We start from the raw sequence: 17907 nt of genomic DNA, 5'->3' as shown, positions 1-17907 counted from the left end.
CAATTCCACTACTGTAATGGAAGATGACACTTCCAATCTGTCTTGTGGCAATAACCTCTCTTCACCCCCCCCAGAATGACTTCCTCTGTCTCGCCAGCCCTCTTCACTTCCCCCTCCCCCCCCCCTCCCCGCCTCCTGTTCTCCGACCCAGGAGACTGACTGCCTGTCACAGCCCCGGGGCTACCGCCCATCACTTCTTTATGACATCATACTTAACGTGACAACAAAAGAAACACGCGTGTTTGGGAGCAGGGGACCGGGCTGATGCATTAAGCCACAGAGAATAGGATAGACACATGTTCACTGACACACAGGGAGCATAAAGTCATAAAACACACACACACACACACACACAAAACACACACACGCACACAATAGCAATTGCTCTGTGTTAAGTGTCAGTCTGTCACTGCGAGCCTAGCTGTTAAAGAAGCAAGCAGACATCAGCCTGGCTGCTTCACTGAGCTGTTTTGTTTTACATCCTGTCTTGTCTGATGCTGGTACTGTTATTACTAATGTATCATCAGCTGCCCTCGTTCCCGTTGACTGACACTCCCATACTTAATCATTCATTTGTTTGGTATTCAATGATGTTCTTTCATGACATTGAGGTGTTGACCACAATAGACATCCATTCATCAACACACACAACCCTCTGCTCTCTCTCTCTCTCCCCCCCCCTCTCTCATTGTGCGGTCTGTGCAGTCGTGACGTCTCTGGCTGTTTCATCTTGCCGAGAGCGTTTCAAAATACTTAAGAATAGTCCTATTGTCCGGCTGAGCCCCTCTAGTCACGGAGGGCCATGTGAGAGCCACATTACAGCAACGCTTAAATAGGGCGGAATGTTCTGGGAGACCTATGTGTCCTGCAGGGAGAAAATGGTCACTGATGACTGGCAGCTTATTGTCTCACTATAATGGTGCATCTGAAAACCTCTCTCTCTCTACAGTCTCTCTCTACGTCTCTCCTCTACGGTCTCTCTCTACGTCTCTCTTACCATCTCTCTACGTCTCTCTCTACCTCTCTCTTACGTCTCTCTCTACCTCTCTACCTCTCTACTCTCTATCTCTCTCTCTCTTCTTCTCTCTCTCTCTCTCTACTCGCTCTCTCTCTCTCCTCCTCTCTTCTCTCTCTCTCTCTCTCCTCTCTCCTCATTTTCGGGAAACGTTCAGTTTCACCAATGACTTTGAATTAACTGAAAGGACCGGGCCATGTACGAATAACAATAAAGCAGGGATGTTAGCACGGTTAAGCCAGCTGTGGGACGTTGGGACGCGGGACAGTGGCCTGCATGACACAAAACAGTCTTCTTCTCTAAAACCGTTTTTTCGTTTTTTAATCTGTCTGACCCGGAGCTGGAACTGGATGAGCTACTGCTGGGTTCCTTTGTGGTGCCTAATTGTGCTCTTATTGTGTTCTGGAGTGATCTGCAGCTGAGCGATTACAGCATTACAGCTGACTTGCCTTAACGAGGTTTAAAAGGTTAAACAAAGGTAGGAAACGCATGTTCAGAAAGATCTGGCAGCAGACATACCGAGAATCTGTTCCCTTCCCCGACGGCATTTCATTGTATGTGCCAGATCTCTTTTGGAAGTGTGTGTGTGTTTGTGTATATGTTTGTGGGCGTGCGTGTGCGTGTGTGTGTGTGTGGAAGAGGACACATTTCTTGGCCTACTTAAACTGAAGGCTTCTCACAAGAGCGATGTTGCGTGCATGAAAAGAGTAAAAGAGTGGCGTCTTGACGCTGGTTTTTAACCCTTCTCTGGCCATGACTGTGTTGACAAGTCACAGGTTTTTAGCTAGAGTGTCATTTCACAGGCCAGACCCTTGATATATGACAGAGGACATTTGGTTATATTTCATTATAAACCCAACTGTCTATCTATTCAAAATATGTAACACATTAACCGCAGACAATATTGCTGACAACATTCACGCATTATCTGGTTAGTTTGTTAGACACATTGCACCTCAAGTTGTAAACTGTATGTAAATGTGATACATCATTCCCCTAACTGTGTCTTAATAAGGTCCTCTAACGCGGCCTATCAGGGAGCAGCGGAATTATCCTCCAATGAATTCAAATATCAGGATGTTATCTAGACGCCACTGATGGTAATGGAGGTCAATGAGGCACATAGGGGGAAACAAGGGTGTGCGTGTGAGAGAGGGAGGGAGGGAGAGAGAAATATGTGAGGCATTGTCTCCTCAAAAACATGCTGCGATTAAACTAAAAATCCGACTTTTCTACTTGTAAAAATAAATCACAAATAGGACAGCAGGTTTACCCTTTTTGTTGTTTTGCCGACTTTTACAAATGTCATTACAATTTAGTCCTCCGTCTTTCTTCCCCAATGTCATACCCTCTACGCAGTTATTTCAATCTGCCAGTATGAATTTGGCGCTGTGAGATTTGTGCCAGTGTAAATTTGGCCGAGATTTTGGTTCAAATCAAATTGGACGTAAGCACCGGCAACACCATCTGTTACCAAAGCATGCAGAGAGGAAATCAAGGACAAAATACTATTTTAGATAAATGGATTTTCAATTTAATAAAATTGTTGACTGTAGATATATCTCAATAATGTCTATCCAATTAAATGTTACATTCATTCAGTTTTTGCACGCACCATAATTATTCAGTCCAGGAGGATTTTGTTATTATAGTTGCTATAATCTCTGATACTATAAAATACATTTTTCTGAATATAAATCTACTATTTTGAGAAAAAAAAATGGTGTTTTGACAGGTAATTATATCTGTAGATCTCTTGGTTCCGAGCCCAAAACGTGTTTAGTGTGCTATTCGTCAAAGCCTCCGTGATCATTGGGCCATATGTCCCTGTGGGTGTGTAGTGATTGGTCCTCCTGTAAGACACACTGTATCATACACCACATTGACAGAACAGACACTGTGCCCTAAGGATGGAATAGATTCGCTAGTCAAAGAAACTATCTCTAATACAGAAAAGAAAGAAAAAGAAAAAAGAAAAAAAAAAAGGAGAGAGAAGGAGAAGAAGAGAAGGGAGAAGTGAAAGGGAGGACAGAGATGGAGAGAGGGAGAGGAGAGGAGAAGAGCGAGAGAGAGAGAAGAAGGAGAAGAGAGAGAGGAGAGAACAGAGAGGAGACAGAGAGAGAGAAAGGAGAGACGAAGCAGAGAGAGAGGAGAGAGGAACAGTAGAGAGACGAGAGAGAGAGGACAGAGAGAGAGAGAACAAGAGGAGGAGAAGAGAGAACAAGAGGAGACAACAGAGGAGAGACATTATAACCCATTTTGGAACATGTATTCGTCTTGAAGTTCCTGTCGCTTGCCTCTCTCCGTTGATGTTGAGCTGGAAGCAGTTGCTACAGTAGTGTAGTGTTTTCCTGTCGAAAGATGCGGAGTTCCCCTGCCGATGCTTGGTGTTAGGGTTATTAAATAATAGCCAGCGGACCGTCATCTGAAGACGCCAAACTCACTGTGGCCCACTGATCTGAGGTAGCTGAGGCGCACTCTCTTTGACCGTAGCTCAAACGTCAGTGGTTCACTCTTAACTATTTCCCCTCCCGTCTTCTCTCTCTTTCGCTCCTTTGGTTCTTGCGGCTGGCGCTTGTACGAAAGGAGTCGCGCGGGCGAGAGAGGGCAGAGGGAATTGTTTTGTTGACAGACAGTACGTGCACTGCAACGTTGCCAACACAGGCAGCTTTTCCTAACAACACACATAATTGGACTGTTTAGTGCCTAAAACCTTGCGTAGGTGAAGACACGCTGTTTATGACGAAAGCTTTTTGAATAACAAACCTCTCTCATCTATCTCTCTCTCTCCTCTCCTCTCTCTCTTCTCTCTCCCTCTCCATCACTCTCTCATCACTCTCTCCCAATCACTCTCTCGCGCTCTCTCTCCTCTCACTACCTCAACTCTCTCTCTCTCATCTCATCTCTCTCCTCTCTACACCTCTCACTCTCTCACACTCTCGATCCATCACGCTCTCTCCACTTCTCCTCTCTATCTCTCTCTCTCCTCTCTCTCTCTCTCTCCTCTCTCTCTCCTCCCAACACCCCGCGAACCGTCCCCCACGACAATCACCACCAACTCTTCTCTCTCTCATCATCCTCTCTCTCTCCCTCTACCCTCTCTCTCCTCTCTTCTCTCCTCTCGTCTCTCTCTCTCTCTCTCTCTGTCTCTCTCTCTCCCTCTCTCCCTCTCTCCCTCGTCTTCCTCCTCTCTCTCTCTCTCCTCATCCATCTTCTCTCTCTCCCACGTGATCCTACTCAACCTAATGCGTTTTTTGTCGAGTGGCCGCCTTCTCCTACAAATTGGCAAGAAGCACTGAGCCGACGTGGCACGTGGAGACGATTGAACTGAACTTAGAAAGAATATCAGAAGGCCTTGAACCCAGGACCACCACAACCACGACATGGAAATTGATCATCAAACATATCATAATAAATAATGCCCTTGGGCTTTCGCCACCCGAGAGGGAAGGGCTAACTGTTTAACATCAACATCACACTTTTGTGGAAGTACGGGCCTGGACGCCTTTTTTAATGATTTGAGACCTGGATCTTTATCAATATATCAGTTTGTTATATGTAATCATCACATATTAATTGGAATTGTGTTTATTTTCTCAATTGTGCAAAAAGAGAAGCATGAAGTCATTATTAATACATATAGATCAAACAAGAAGGTTACTTCATTAAGATGAGGTGTGTGTGTGTCCCTGCTCATTACACTGAGGTGGTGTGTGTCCTGTCCTCCATATACACTGAGGTGTGTGTGTCTGTCTCCATTAACATCTGAGGTGTGTGTGTGGTGTGTTACATACACTGAGGTGTGTGTGTGTGGGTGTCCCCTGTCTACATTACACCTGAGTGTGGTGTTGTGTGTGCCTGTCTCCCATTACACTGAGGTGGTGTGTGTCTGTCTCCATTACACTGAGGTGTGTGTGGTCCATGTCTCCATTAACACTTGAGGTGTGTGTGTTCCCTTCTGCCATTAGCAGCTGAGGTGTGTGGTGTCCTGTCTCCATTACACTGAGGTGTGTGGTGTGTCTGTCTCCATATACCACTGAGTGGTGTGTGTGTCCTGTCTACATACACTGAGGTTGTGTGTGTGTCCATGTCCTCCATTACACTGAAGGTTGCTGTGCCTGGTCTCCATTACACTGAGGTTGGTGTGGTAGTGTCTGTCTATACCATGAGTGTTGACTTCATGCATCAGGGGTGTGTGTGTGTCCTGCTCTTTCCGATTACACTGAGGTGGGTGATGTTGTGGCCTGTCTCATTGACTCTTGAGGGTGTGTGTGGTCCTGTCTCTATTACACTGAGGTAGTGTGTGTGTGTCCTGTCTCCATTACACTGAGCTGTGTTTTGCTTGTGTGTGCCATGTCTCTCATTACACTGAGGTGTGTGTGTGTGTCCCTGTCTCCATAGAGTGATAACGAGTACGAGTGTGTGGATGTGTGTGCCTGGTCTTCCATTTACACTGAGGTGGGTGTTGTGCTGTCCTGTCTCCATTCACTGATGGTGTGTGGTGGTGTGTGTCCTGTCTCCATTACACTGAGGGCTCCACTGAGGTGTGGTGTGTCCCTGTCTCCATTACACTGAGGTGTGTGTGTTCCTGTCTCCATTACACTGAGGTGTGTGTTGTCCTGTCTCCATTACACTGAGGTGTGTGTGTGTCTGTCCCATTACACTGAGGCTTGTCTGTGTGTCCTGTCTCCATTACACTGAGTTGTGTGTGTGTGTGTGTGTCCTGTCTCCATTACACTGACGGTGTGTGTGTGTGTGTGTCCTGTCTCCATTACACTGAGGTGTGGGGTGTGTGTCCTGTCTCCATTACACTGAGGTGGGTGTTTCTGTCGTCCATTACACTGAGGTTTGTGTGTGTCCTGTCTCCCATTAATGAGTGTTGTGTGTGTTGTGTCCTGTCTCCATTACACTGAGGTGTGTGTGTGTCCTGTCTCCATTACACTGAGGGTGGTGTGTGTGTGTGCCTGTCTCCATACACTGAGGTGTGTGTGTGTCCTTCTCATTACACTGAGGTGTGTGTTGTGGTCCTGTCTCCATTACACTGAGGTGTTGTGTGCCTGATCTCCATGTACACTGAGGTGTGTGTGTGTCCTGTCTCCATTACACTGAGGTTGTGTGTGTGTTGTTCCTGTCTCCATTACACTGAGGTGTGTGTGTGTCCTGTCCTCCATTACACTGAGGTGGTGTGTGTGTCTGTCTCCATACACTGAGGTGTGTGTGTGTCCTGTCCTTACACTGAGGGTGGTGTTCTGTCTCCATTCACTGCGTGTGTGTGTGTCCGTCTCCATTACACTGAGGTGGTGTGTGTGGTCCTGTCTCCAATTACACTGAGATGTTGTGTGTGTGTGTGTCCTGTCTCCATTACACTGGGGGTGTGTGTGTCCTGTCTCCATTAACTGGGGTGTGTTGTGTGTGCCTGTCTCCATTACACTGAGTGGTGTGTCCCCGTTACTGGGTGGTGTGTCCTGTCTCCATTACACTTGAGGTGTGTGTGTGTCCTGTCTCCATTACACTGAGGGTTGTGTGGTTGTCCTGTCTCCATTACACGGGCGTGTGGTGTCCTGTCTCCATTACACTGAGTTGTGTGTGTGTGTGTGTGTGTTGTCTGTCTCCATTTACACTGAGGTGTGTGTGTGTGTGGGTCCTGTCTCATAACTGAGGTGTGTGTGTCCTGTCTCCATTAACTCTGAGGGTGTTGTGTTGGTGTGTCCTGTCTCCATTACACTGAGGTGTGTGTGTGTGTGTCCTGACCTCCATTACACTGAGGTTGTGGTGTGTGTCCTGTCTCCATTTACACTGAGTGTGTGTGTGTGTCCTGTCTTCCCATATACACTGAGGTGTGTGTGTGTGTCCTGTCTCCATTAACACTGAGGTGTGTGGTGTGTCCTGTCTCCATTACCACTGAGTGTGTGTGTGTGTCCTGTCTACATTACACTGGAGGTGGTGTGTGTGTCCTGTTCTCCATTACACTGAGGTGTGTGTGTGTGTGTCCTGTCTCCATTACTCTGAGGGTGTGTTGGGTGTCCTGTTCTCCATTACACTGTAGTGTGTGTGTGTGTGTGTCCTGTCTCCATTAACTGAGGTGTGTGTTGTGTTGTGTGTGTCCTGTCTTACATTTCACTGAGGTGTGTGTGTGTGTCCTGTCGCTCATTACACTGAGGTGTATGTGTGTGTGTCCTGTCCTCCATTACACTGAGGTGTGTGGGTGATGTCCTGTCTTACATTTACTAGTGTAGGTAAATACCACAAGCGCTAAGGCCTCCCTTATAAAGCCTGTACTCACTACGGATCACCTCACAAGCTCGCCGCACTGGGGCCACACAAATGGAGGCACAGCCCTGGCACTGGCGCTGTGTGGTGTGTGTGTGGTATTTACAACGCAGTGTGTGTGTGTCTACGCGAGTGCCGAGAATGACAACATTCTGAATGCCGAACCAACCACCCCCCTCATCCTTCCATCCCTCCCTCCTTCCCTCCCCTTTCTTTCCCTCCCCTCACCTCAATCGTTAAGTGTTTTGGGCAGTTTCAAAAGCGTAGGATAAACTTGCTGTCGGTGCTTGTTAATTGGTTATTGCAATCCTGACCCCTTGCTCTCTGGTAGGTGGCCAGAGCGCTCAGCTCCCCCGCATGCCAAGAGGACGTCAATGCTGGAGCCTGGTTCAAGGCAGGCCGGTCCGGCGCCAGGCGCCATTCTTACCTGTGAAGCTCCTCCGCACCGTGGGGCTGGCCCGAGGGACAGAGACACCTTTGTCTGTCCCCATTGAGGCCCTGGCTTGTTCCGCCCTCTTGTCCCTTCCCTATTCTGCCTCTCCGCTCTTTCTCTCTCTCTCTCGTCCTCGTCTCTCTCGCTCATCTTCTTCTCTCTCTCTTCTCTCTTCTCTCTCCTCTCTCTTCTCTCTCTCTCTCTCTCTCTCTCTCTGCTCCTTCTTCTTCTTTCTTCTCCGTCTCTCTTCTCGCTTCTCTCTCTCCTCGTTCCCTCCCTACTCTCTTTTCATACTCCCCCTCACTCGTTTACTCTCCCTCTCCACTTCCTGCCTCTCTTTTAAACACCGTCCCCACCGCCGTCCTTTTCTTACTTTTAGCCAACATCCTGCTCTTGGCAATATGAACGATAATAGGGAAAATAGAGGCTGCGTTTGGGTGAGTCAGGCAAAGCGTCTGAGCGAAAAAATGTCTATAGTTGTGATCGAGAAGAGAGAGAGAAGAGGAGAGAGAAGAGAGGGAGAGAGAGAGCAGAGAGAGAGCATTGATTGCATTGTTTGTGAGTTGGACCGAGGCGAACTGGGCCAGGGGTTCTGGAAATGCTGTTTTTTCCTCTCGTTACAGAGAGAGAGTGAGAGAGAGGGAGAGAGAGAGAGAGAGCAGAGAGAGAGAGAGAGAGGGAGAAGCATAGTCTCCTGTCACTCTCTCTCTTCCTTCCCCTTCTGCAAACCCCCCCCCCTCTCCCCCTCCTCCCGCACCCCCTCTCTCCAGGCGAGGTGGAGTATGTTGGCTCTGTATAGACGGCGCACTGACTCCGTTTTGAGCCAATGAACTAAAACAATACGAATGATTTCCACTATTATTGTCCAGTGTATTTTCCCTCTGTTTTCCCTGACTTCATGGGGATTGAGACAGAAACATCCCCAATAACAGGATTATTAACAGGGATACCAGGGCTCTAAGTACTGACACTGAAATCATATTCACTCAGAACACACAACATCTCGGTTCCGTCCTAATAAATAGAACATAAGGGGGTGGCACTGTGGAGAGAGAGAGAGAGACTCTCCGTTGAGTCTGTCTGTTGAGCATCCTGTCTGACTCAACTCGCTGTTTCCAAGCAATCTAAACCTTCTCATCCATCTATGTCTACATCACCACACCTCCAAATATACACCAGTCAGTGCAGCTTCACCTGTAATAACTCATTATTCCGTTTGTTTTAGTTTTGAAGTCATCCAAGTCATATATCGATGCCATTATGATCGATTTGTCTAAAACCAATTGTTGTGTGTGTGTGTGTGTGTGTGTGATTGAGAAGTGTAATCAGGAGGCATTAACTCCTTTGGCTGTGTTTCATGACATCGATCCACGTCCTCCGTTACACTCTCCCACTCCGGCAAGAGACAACGGCATCTGAGTCTTCCTGCCAGCCTAGAGAACATCCTCTCTTCTTTTCTCTCCTCTCTTTTCCTCTTCTCTTCTTATATCCCCCCTTCACCTCTCTCCTCCCCCCTCCTCTCCTAGTTCCTCCTGCCGTTCGCTGCACAATAAAAGGGAGCATTTCTCCCCGTTTTATTAATAGTTAAAAGTGGCCTGCTGTCACAAGGGACAATGGCTGTAGCCCTGTTAATAATAAAAAATAATACATATTAGAGTGCACAGTGGAACAGAGAGAGAGAGAGAGAGGAGAGAGCCACTGCCATTTGTTTTTCCCTCTCACTTGTCAAAGCTCTTTGGCTTAAAAGCCTCTGTCATTGTTGAGAGCGGGGGAGGAGGAGGGGGAGGGGGGGGGTGCGAGAGGGATGGACGGAGAGGAAGGAGAGAAGGAGAGAGAGAGAGAGAGCGCTGGGGGCTAATAGCACCTGTTGGGGTGATGGGCGTGACAGCTGTCAGTAGAGAAAAACAGGAGGGATGACGAGAACGAGTGTACACCTCTACACTGCAGCGAGGAAACCGAGGCCGTCTTTCGCTCTCCCCCCCTTCCTCTTTCCCCCTGTCTTCTCCCCCATTAGAGGGCTTGCCCACACCCTCTTTCCTAGCCATCCTATCCACTAGTGTCTATTTCTCCCAAAGACAGACAGACAGACAGCACAGAGACACAAGGCCAGCATTAGCTTGTCCTGCTGTCTAGGAGACACAGACAGACACAGTCAGACAGTGAACAGAAATCGAGTCAGAGACGGAAGGGAACTGACCTTTCAAACGCAACTTTAATATTTGGGCAAGTGTTCCCCAAGTAAGTGGTTTTGCCTGCTTGCCTGCTTTTTGCATATGTCTGTGCCTGCATGCTAAGTGTGTGTGTGTGTGGTAGTGTGTCCAACTAGTGTAGTGTAGTGTAGTGTAGTATAGTGTAGTGTAGTGTGTATCAGTGAAAGCAGGTTCATGTTGACTGTCTTGGCTGCAGGGAGACTAATGGAGCCACCATGGACGATCTACGATGGTTTGAGAGTGTGTGTATGTTTCACGTGTCTTTGCTTTGGATATGCAGGGAGTAAGTTCCAGTAGTTGCACACAGACAGACAGACACACTCATGGGCCTGTGCCTCTAGCATGTCCCCTGTACCAATGTGAGTGTGTTAGGGCCTGAACAGGCTATTCTTAGAGAGAGGAAAACGCCTGACTCAGGCCTCCAAGGCGAGTATGTCCCTCAACACAGAGACTCACACACACATATTGTCCATGGCCTTTACTCACACTCTCAGACTCACACAAACGCAGCCAGAGAAAGGAACGGACAGAAAGACAGGAGGGTGAGTGATGGAGAGGCAGAGGGAAATCGATTTGGCGAGAGGGGAGAAGGAGAGAGGAAAATAGTTTGAGGACGCTACAGCGTGTGAGAGTGAGGCATGGATTGTTCAAACACAGTTCCGCCAGTGGTCTTGTGAGTGATATTGTAGACCTCAGCAGGAAGTCTATATAGTGTTCTATTTTGATCTCCTCAGTCAGGATAGAGAGCTGTGGTGAGCTGTCACTCAAAACACAGCCAGGACACCTTCAACTGCTATTATAAGTGTCTGTGGGTTGGCTACAAAAACGATTAGGACTTTTTCAAGAATTATGTTGGAAGTATAATCCTATAGGGGGGGGAAACTTTTAGCTTGCCATCAGCAGATTTTTGTTGTGTGTTTCATGTGGTGTGTTGTGTGGTGTGGTGGTGTGTGTGTGTGTGTGTGTGTGTGTGTGTGGTGTGTGTGTGTGTGTGTGTGTGTGTGTGTGTGTGTGTGTGTGTGTGTGCGTCGTCGCGTGCGTGCGTGCGTATGACAGGGTTAATCCTGTCCCCAGCTCTACAGTGAATTACTAAGTGCAGATGGTCATTCCTGAAAATAAACACCCAGTGTTTTCACCTCTCTTCAACAATCCCTCTTACCCTCTCTCTCTCTCTCTCTCCTCTCTCTCTCTCTCTCTCTTCTCTCTCTCTCCTCTCATTCTGTCCCTGTCACCCTCTGTGTTTGGTGCACCTGCCCTCCTCTCTCTCCCTCCTCTGTCTCTCTCTCTCTCTCTCTCTCTCTCTCTCTCTCTCTCTCTCTCTCTCTCTCTCTTCTCTCTCTCTCTCTTCTCCCTCGCACTTCACCCACTCTTTTATCCTCTTATTGTTCTTCGCTCACTCATTCTTTATTTTGTTCTCGTAGGGCTTTATTCCATGAGGTTTTATGTGTGTGTGTGTGTGTGTGTGTGTCTTGTGTTTGTGTGCGTGATTGGATGTTTTTTGCGAATGTGTGGTTGTAATTGTGGTCCTTGGCAGGTTGGTAATTAGTGTAGCGCGGTGGCAGGCGTGTGTGTGTGTGTGTGTGTGTGTGTGTTGTTCACAGTGTGCGGTGTGGATGTGTAGTGGAAACAAAGCGCTGTGTGGATAATGTGGCCATTGTGGAGGTGCATTAAGGGCCTCTTTGTCTCATGGCCCACAGGCTAATGATTCCTAACAGCAGGTGAGGAAAATGCTTGCTCTCTCTCCCTCCCTCCTCCCGTCCCTCTCCAACACTCTCTCTGTCTTGTGCCCTTTCTCTCTGTCTTTCATTCTCTTGTTTTTTTCTCTCTCTCCCTCTCTTGTCTCTCTGTCTCTGTCTCCTCCTCGGTCTCCGTTTCTGCCTCTCTTCTCTCTTCTCTCTCATCTCTCTCTCTCTCTCTCTCGTTCCTCTCTCTCTCTTCTCTTCTCTCTCTCTCTCTCTCTCTCCTCTCTCTCTCTCTCTCTCTCTCTCTCTCTCTCTCTCTCTCTTCTCTCTCTCTCTCTCTCCTGCTGGTGCTGCCATTAGAGAGACACTGCTGCTGTCTTTATTACAGTAAATGGACTTTAAATGAGCTTTATTGATGTTGGCCATCCGCTGAATCTCTCCCTCTCGCTCTCTCTCCCTATCTGACACTCCGCGTACCCTCCCGTGCCTCCCCCCCCACCTCCCTCCCCTCGCACCCTCCCCTCCTTCTCCCGCTCCTCCTCCTCTCTGCCTCACCTCCCTCCTCCCCTCCTCTCCCTCCTCCTCGCCATCCATCAGAAGCCCCAGCATTGAGAGGCTGTTGTCTAAGGACTGGAAGGACAAAGCTGTTGGGCCATGGGATCAGGACACTTTGGAGAAAATCAAAGGTAAACATCAGTCCAGTCACGCTGTCTGTCTGTCTAGAGTAGGGGTATTCACTCGCGGCCTGGGGAGGCCATTTGTGGTCCCACATCTGATTGAAAACAGCACCCCAATTGTGTCCTAACTCTTGTTCTTCAATCCTTGAAAATATTGAGATACAGTATATGAAATAGGCCTTTTTTTTTGCTTTGTTACTAAGAAGTGTCCCTTTGACAAATGACTTGACAGGCTGGCTTGGAATGTCCCCCCGGGTGCAATGATCACAGTAAAGAGATAAAGGTTACATCAAATTGATTTATAAGCCCTTCTTACATCAGCCGATGTCACAAAGTGCTGTACACAGAATCCCACCTTAAACACCCAAAAGCAAGAAATGCAGGTGTACGAAGCACGGTACGTAGGAAAAACTCCCTAGAAAGGCCAGAACCTAGGAAGAAACCTAGAGAGGAACCAGGCTATGCATACATGCATATCTGTCTGTCTCTAAGGCCATTTATTTTCTCAATACTTAGATTGTCTCCTGTATTGAGAATTATGAACACATGTGTAACTGTCAATGTCACACAAACTCAGCGCAAGCAGCAAAGCAGGCCAGTATCCTCACCCCTCCATGAGATAGAGCTTTCACTTTAATGGTTAACGAACAGTGTTAGTTAACTCTCAGGGCAGCTTATCGTACATGTAACACAGTTAATGACACATCCTCGTCTGTAGCTCTTACATCGTTTCACACGTGTTTACAACACTCTCTTCTTCGCTCTTTTCTCTCCTTGTTTCTCTCGCTCTTATCTCTTCCTCAGTTTGTATCCCCCCTCTTCTCTCTCTTCTCTCCTCTCTCTCTCTCTCTCTCTCTCTCTCTCTCTCCCTCTCTCTTCTCTTCTCTCTCTCCTTCTCTCTCTCCCTTTCTCTCTCCCTCTCCCTTTCTCTCTGCCTCTCTGTCCTTTTTTCTCTCACTCTCGTTCTCTCTATCTTCTCTTGCTCTCCCTACCCCCTGTTAATGTAAGAACCGCTGAAAAAGAAAGGGAGGGTTTCGTTTCATTTCACTCTAGGGCACAGACATGAGATCCAGTGGTAATTGTGCTTCATTAGGAAGTAAAGAAATATGTAATCAAAGCTGTCCTGGTCTCCTCTCTTAGCACTAGGATGGAGCTTCATTGATCAGTCCCTCCCTGTGCCCCCCGCTGACGTGACATTTCTGTGTGTGAGCGTCCCGCCTCGCTCAGATGAGACAAGCAGCTGGAGAGGAACATCAGGAGTGTGTGTGTGTGAGAAGAGAGACACTGTGTGTGTGTGTGTGTGTGTGTATGTGTGTGTGTGGAGGGGGGGGGGCAATCTTGTCCTTGATATCGTTTTGTCTTCCTTGATATCGCTTTAGTTTTTCAGTTGTATTATAATTCAGGAGCTTTCTCCTGAACAAAGTGAATTTGAAAAGGCAGGTCCTTGTGATCAGGACTGACTGAGATCAGAGCCAGATTTTGTTGGCTTCATGCAGTGCATTACGAATCAATAATAACCTAATGCTGGATGTGGATCCTAACTCGGCCACAAGAAAAAGGGTCAAAACCCAAAAGAGTTTGTGGAACCACTTCCGCTTTCCCCTCTCCTTTTCCTCCCTCTCTCCCTCCTCCCTCTCTCCCTCCCTCTCTCCCCCCTCCCTCCCTCTCTCCCTCTCTCCCTCTGTACTCGTCTAACTGCCATGGGGGAGTTATCTGTTAAGCCTAGTCATTAATTAGCCTGAAAGCGTCTTGACAACCACTACGTTGTTACAAATTGGTTAATTACTAGTGGATGTGATAGGAGTGAGGCTGGTTTCAGGGCTCTAGGGCTGCGTCACAAATGTCACCATATTTCCTACATAGTGCATTACTTTTGACCAGAGCTCTTTGAGCCCAGGTCAAAAGTAGTGCACTGTATAGGGACTAGGGTGCCCTTTGGGACGCAGCCCAGGATCTGCCTAAGGAAGTTTGGAGCAGAAGGAAACACCTTATTGATCCACCAGCAGCTGAGGAAACAACTAACACACTGTGATTGATGACGCCGGAGTGTTTGTTGGGAGGGAGGGAGGGAATATTTGTGTGTACCGGTACATTTATGTATGCACAGCAATGCTTGTGTGCTGTGCGTATGCTTTTATCTGTATGTGTGTAAGTGTTTCAGGTTAGAGGGTATCTAGAAGCAAACAGAAGTGGATTGAGGTGCATTATTTTAAGGGTATTACAGGGGCATTTTTATCAGACAGTCAACCTCTCAGTCCTACCCAGTCAGACAATCAGCATTCCTCCCAGTTAGTGTTAGTGTGGGGGTCTTATACCCCTTCCCCTGGAAGAAAGACCGCTTTTGATCCCCCCCCTTTCACCCTTTCACCCCTCCACCTCTCCCCACTTTTCCTCTCACCCCCCCTTCTTTCTGGACGGGCAGCGTTTTTAACACGAGCTCCTTTCTAGTTCGGCAAGCATGGATAGTGAAGGGTGGTCTGTGCGTCTGGGGAGCTGTTCAAGACATGCACAGGGTTTATTTTCCAACGAGGCGGCTGTTGACAGTTTGCCTTTATTGTCGCATTTGTTGGCGGGAGGAGGTATGGCAGGATGCCAGCGAGGGCGGTGGAGGATGGGTGAGTTAGAACCATTAGGCGGACAAATGAGCTCACTCTCACCTTCCTGTCAGGTCCAGGGCCCTTTCCTCCCCTTTCATTTTCTTTCTCTCCTTTCCTCTCTCCCTCCGTTTCTTTCTCTCTCTCTATCGCCCTCTCATCCTGGTATGAACTGGGAACGGAATGCACATCTGCTGAAGGAACAGGTAAGCAGCTGCTACTAACGTGGGCCGTAGACTGCTGGAGAGGACACACACGAACTGTATATATGTCAATAGATTCCAAAAACCAAAAACAAACACAATTAAAGCAATCCTGCATATACATTACACAGTATGTCACACATAGGACAGACACTAAAGACTTGAAGAAAATAGTCTACACATTATGTGGAGCCAACACACCTACCACACACACCACAACACACACACAACCACACACAGCACACACACATCACCAACACACACAACCACACGTATAACCGTCCTCGACGTGCTCTCGGTAACTTACATCCTGTTGAATGATTTTAGGTTTCCTCCCCGTTTGTGTCGTTCGTCTGTGCTGATGTTTGAGTTTGAGTGTGTGAGTGTGTAGTGTGTGTTGTGTGAGAGAGAGAGAGAGAGAGAGAGAGAGAGAGAGAGAGAGAGAGAGAGAGAGAGAGAGAGACCCCTTGTGTGCATGCGTGTGAATGGGGCTCATATGTCAGGATCTTTAGGGTCAAAGGTCAGGCCATGCTAACTGTGAGCAGGAGGCACGGTGACAGGAGGGTAAACAGAGAGGCCTGGGGCTGTCTGACACACACACACACACACACACTGCTCAGAGGGAAAGAGAGGAAGGCTTGACTGAGACTGCATTCCAAGTTAACCCCTACCACCTACCTCTACACTGAGGCAAAACAGTCATGGATATGTGTTATTCGGAATTAGCAACATGATCTCCTATATTGCATGTATCCAAATCCTCTCAGATCTAGACTAGGTACAGGGTTTGCGCAAAGGATTCATTCAGCATTTGGAATGAGCGCACTTAACTCTGTTTTTAACACATCTGGCCCTGTACTGTAAGCTGCCACATCAACCACACCCTTCTACCCCAGACACGGCCCATTGACACAGACCTCTGAACTTCGAGCTCGACATCCAAAACCTAGACGTTTATTCTTTCCTTTTCCTCCCTTGTTTCTTCTGGTTGCTCTCTGACCTCCAACCTCTAACATGTACCCTCCCCTCTGCCCCCCCCCCCAGGTACCTCAGAAAGCCTGGCGGAGAAGGAACGCCAGCTGATGGGCATGATCAGCCAGCTGAGCAGCCTGAGGGAGCAGCTCCTGGCGGCCCACGATGAGCAGAAGAAACTGGCCGCCTCGCAGATCGAGAAGCAGCGGCAACAGATGGAGCTGGCCAAGCAACAACAGGACCAGGTGAGAGCGAAGGAGATGTGTGTGATGTAAAGATAAAGAGGTAGACACACACACACACACACAGACATACAGTTGAAGTCTGAAGTTTACATATACTTAGGTTGGAGTCATTAAAACTAGTTTTTCAACCACTCCACACATTTCTTGTTAACAAACTATAGTTTTGACAAGTCGGTTAGAACATCTACTTTGTGCATGACACAAGTCATTTTTCCAACAATTGTTTACAGACAGATTATTTCACTTATAATTCACTGTATCACAATTCCAGTGGGTCAGAAGTTTACATACACGAAGTTGACTGTGCCTTTTAACAGCTTGGAAAATTCCAGAAAATGATGGCATGGCTTTAGAAGCTTCTGATATGCTAATTGACATCACTTGAGTCAATTGGAGGTGTACCTGTGGATGTATTTCAAGGCCTACCGAAATTGCTTCCCAGGATGAACCAGACTTGTTGAGTCGACAATTTTTTTTCTGAGGTCTTCGCTGATTTCTTTAGATTTTTCCCATGAGTCAAGCCAAAGAGGCACTGAGTTTGAAGTAGCCTTGAAAACATCCACACGGTACAACTCCAATTGACTCAAGTGATGTCAATTAGCATATCAGAAGCTTCTAAAGCCCTATGCCATCATTTTAACTGTGGAATCATCAAGCTGTTAAAAGCACATCAACTTCGTGTATGTACAACTTTCGACCCACTGATGTCTGATACAGTGACATTATATAACGGAAATAATCTGTCTGTAAACAAATGCTTGCTGAAAAATGACTTGTGTCATGCACAAATATTCCACTTTTGTTCTAAGGACCGACTTGTTCATAAAACTATAGTTTGTTAACTAAGAAAGAGTGGTGTGGTTGAAAAACTAGTTAATGACTCCAACCGTAAGTATATGTGAAACTTCAGACTTCAACGTATGTCTGTGGTGTTGTGGTGTGCTCTACCTCTTTATCCTTACATCACACACGATCTCCTTCGCTCTCACTGGTCCTGTTGTTGCTGTGGCCAGCTCCATCTCGTTGCCGCCGCTTCATCGACCTCTGCGAAGCCGCGCCAGTTTCTTCTGCTTCATCGTGGCCGCCAGGAGCTGCCTCCCTCAGGGCGCCTCAGCTTGGCTGATCATGCCCCATCAGCTGGCGTTCCTTCTCCGCCAGGCTTTCCTGAGTGGTACCTGGGGGGCACGAGGGTGAGGTACATGTTAGAGGTTGGATCGGTCAGGAAGCAACCAGAGAGAAACAAGGGAGAAAAGGAAAGAATAAACGTCTAGGTTTTGTGTCGACTCGAAGTTCAGAAGGTCTGTTCAATGGGCCGTGTCTGGGTCTAGAAGTGTGGTGAATGTGGCAGCTTTACAGTACAGGCCCAGATGTGTTAAAAACAGAGTTAAGTGCGCTCAGCCAATATGGCTGAATGAATCCTTTGCGCAAACCCTGTACCTAGTCTAGATCTGGAAGGATTTGGATACCTATAGCGAGATCATGTTGCTAATTCCGAATAACACATATCATGACTGTTTTGCCTCCAGAGCTACGCAGGTAGGTGGTAGGTTAACTTGGAATGCAGTCTCAGTCAGAGCCTTGCCTCTCTTTCCCTCTGAGCAGTGTG

General features: G+C 47.6%; 1 protein-coding gene across 1 annotated transcript in view; it reads left to right on the top strand.

Moving 5' to 3' along the window:
- sox5 (SRY-box transcription factor 5) overlaps positions 1-17907 on the top strand; it is a 144130-nt gene that overhangs the window by 51810 nt on the left and 74413 nt on the right. Inside the window, 6 exon segments of the mRNA XM_070438510.1 lie at positions 12211-12259; positions 12262-12296; positions 15597-15604; positions 16129-16301; positions 17315-17491; positions 17828-17837. Coding sequence (XP_070294611.1) covers positions 12211-12259; positions 12262-12296; positions 15597-15604; positions 16129-16301; positions 17315-17491; positions 17828-17837 — 452 coding nt within the window.

Source organism: Salvelinus sp. IW2-2015, unplaced genomic scaffold, assembly GCF_002910315.2.
Source record: "Salvelinus sp. IW2-2015 unplaced genomic scaffold, ASM291031v2 Un_scaffold987, whole genome shotgun sequence".
NCBI lineage: Eukaryota > Metazoa > Chordata > Actinopteri > Salmoniformes > Salmonidae > Salvelinus > Salvelinus sp. IW2-2015.
Note: the sequence above shows the minus strand (reverse complement) of the source record. Positions and strands in the feature narration are given on the sequence as shown.